Genomic DNA, 2,730 nt, shown 5'->3' on the forward strand with positions numbered 1-2,730 from the left:
GAGGGTAGGAAGGTTCTGCAGAGGGACCTGGACAGGCTGGAGATCAATGGGGAGGCCAGTTGTATGAAATTCAACAAGGCTGAGTGCCTCCTGTGCTTGGGTCACAACAACCCCATGCAACGCTACAGGCTTGGGGAAGAGTGGCTGGAAAGCTGCCCAGCAGAAAAGGACCTGGGGGTGCTGTTTGACAACTGGCTGAATATGAGCCGGGAGAGTGCCCAGGTGGCCAAGAAGGCCAATGGCATCCTGGCCTGTATCAGAAATAGTGTGGCCAGCAGGACTTGGGAATAGATCGTCCCCCTGTACTTGGCACTGGTGAGACCACACCTCAAATACTGTGTTCAGTTTTGGGCCCCTCACTACAAGAAAGATACTGAAGTGCTGGAGCATGTCTAAAGAAGAGCAATGAAGCTGGTGAAGGGTCTAGAGAACGAGTCCTATGAGGAGCGGCTGAGGGAACTGAGGTTGTTTGGTCTGGAGAAAAGGAGCCTGAGGGGAGACCTAATCGCTTTCTACAAGTACCTAAAAGGAGGTTGTAGCGAGGTGGATGTCGGTCTCTTTTCCCAAGTAACAGGTGATAGGATGAGAGGAAACAGCCTCAAGTTGCACCAGGGGAAGTTTAGATTGGATATTAGGAAAAATTTCTTCATCAAAAGGGTTGTCAAGCACTGGAACAAGCTGCCCAGGGAAGCAGTTGAGTCACCATCCCTGGAGATGGTATTTAAAAGACATGTAGATGTGGTGCTTAGGGGCATGGTTTAGTGGTGGACTTGGTAGTGTTACGTTAACGATTGGACTCGATGATCTTAAGGGTCTTTTCCAATCTAAATTAATCTATGATTCTATGAACATCTCCTTCAATATTTCCCCATGCAAAAGTTAAATACAGCAGAAGCTAAGGTGTTGAAAAGAGTGCCCTAACTCACTGGAGATCAAAGCATGACGATTTTGCTCTAAAGAACGAAAACACTAAGGAAGCTGCTTGAAAAAAACTCACACTCAAATTTTCCTGTACTTAAGTTGATTTTGAAAGGCAAGGAAATCGCAGTATTAGCACAGCATTTTTCCAGTTACCTGAAATTTTCTGCCATCCTTCCATTCCAGGGTCCCATAGCCTTCTACATGGCCAAGATAAAGAGCTCCTGTGAATTTGGACCCATCAGGCCAGTAGCAAATCCCCTTCCCGTGGTGGTGGTCCATGTAGAACTGTCCCACATATCTCTGTAATCCACAAAAGAGGACAAGACAACTGACAGGACAGAAATAAGTGAAATTGCCTCCTTACTGCAACAGAGCAGGACTAACAAGGTGCACAGCATTGACACGTGAAGAGGGTGAATCTGTTACACACTTAAGAAAGACTGGGCACAGTCTCAACTCCATTTTAGTCATGGGCTTCAAAACTCAGCCAGGATTTTACCAATTTCTCTAGAAGCTCTTCCATCATGTAGCAATCAGTAGTTCACACTACTTCAGCACATGTATCTCAGCATTCATATCCTTGGATACACTGCCAAATGAAGCAGGCTAAACCAACATCTATTCAGTCGTTCAACAGCTTTCATAAAGACCTGTATGCCAATACATTTAGCATTCTACATTCAAAACAAAAGGGAAATCAGCAGAACTGCAAAGTCCTCAGTTGTCAGATGCAGGTGAAGTGACTGGATTAGTAAACCTTTATACACCACTTGCTTAAAAGATAAATATGACTGCTACTCCAAAACTGACACTTTTACACTTCAGTAGAAAGCACTGACAAAATGACATATCAATAGGTAAACATAGTGCTGGATTGTATGAAAGTAGCAGATGCTACTCAAAAGGTTGTCCATAACCCCCTCTCTCTTCAGTGAAGAAAACCTTAGTTACCAACCTGCTCATCTCTCTGTTCCTGACTGAAATTTGATCAATTGTCATTGATTTCAGTCACAAACACTTTAAGGTGTTCACTATTTTCAAGCAAAACCAGACATTTGGAAGATATTTTATATAATCAAGATTTGATAATTCAAAAAAATCCCACTTAAATCAAGATCTCAATTCCTTACTCCTTCTGGTGCATTAAAAATAATAAAATTTGCAGCCTTGCCACAGTCCTGGTATTTTGTGGCATAAAAGGAGTGACTACCTTTAGCTTAAAAAAAACCACCAGAACATTATGGTGGTAATAGCAACAGCACCCACAGCAACCATTTACTATTTTCTCTGAGACCAAGGACAAAGTCATCCAAGTGGGAGAGCTGAGGGTATTATCTGAAAACTTGTGTCCCAGGTTGCATTTTAGTCGTGGATGTGTTACCAACCCAGACATGGAGTAACAGAAACATTCAGAAGAGCAGTAAGGGCTGATTCACCTGGTGAACGTGCTCTCAGACATTACAGGGACGCTAAGAAAGCACTTGCCTTACTCAGAAATAAGCTGAAACTAACTAGGTTGGCACCAATACAGGGCAAGCAGGGAGAGGCAGGCCTAGGGAAACCTGCATTTCAGAGACCCCTCGCCTTACAACGAGGCGATGCCGTGGAAGCATTGCCTCCAGAGCACCCCTTCACGTGTCCCATGGGCGGACACGGCTCTCCAGTGAAGCACACAAAACCAGCCGGCGGGACAGGCGGGCACGGCAGTGGGAGGCCCAGCCGGGCCCGCGGGACGACCGTACTCGGGCGGGAGAGAGGCACCGCCTCCGGCGGCCCCTCTCCTCGCCGGGCTCAGGCCCGCAGTCCAGC

At 45.9% G+C, this 2,730-nt stretch overlaps 1 protein-coding gene across 1 annotated transcript in view; it reads right to left on the minus strand.

Annotated features, from left to right (window-relative positions):
- ANKMY1 (ankyrin repeat and MYND domain containing 1) overlaps positions 1 to 2,730 on the minus strand; it is a 42,149-nt gene that overhangs the window by 21,876 nt on the left and 17,543 nt on the right. Inside the window, exon 2 of the mRNA XM_019474951.1 lies at positions 1,075 to 1,221. Within this exon, the coding sequence (XP_019330496.1) occupies positions 1,075 to 1,221 (147 nt within the window). The remainder of the gene's footprint in view (positions 1 to 1,074; positions 1,222 to 2,730) is intronic.

Source organism: Aptenodytes forsteri, unplaced genomic scaffold (genome assembly GCF_000699145.1).
Source record: "Aptenodytes forsteri isolate BGI_AS27 unplaced genomic scaffold, ASM69914v1 Scaffold494, whole genome shotgun sequence".
Lineage (NCBI taxonomy): Eukaryota > Metazoa > Chordata > Aves > Sphenisciformes > Spheniscidae > Aptenodytes > Aptenodytes forsteri.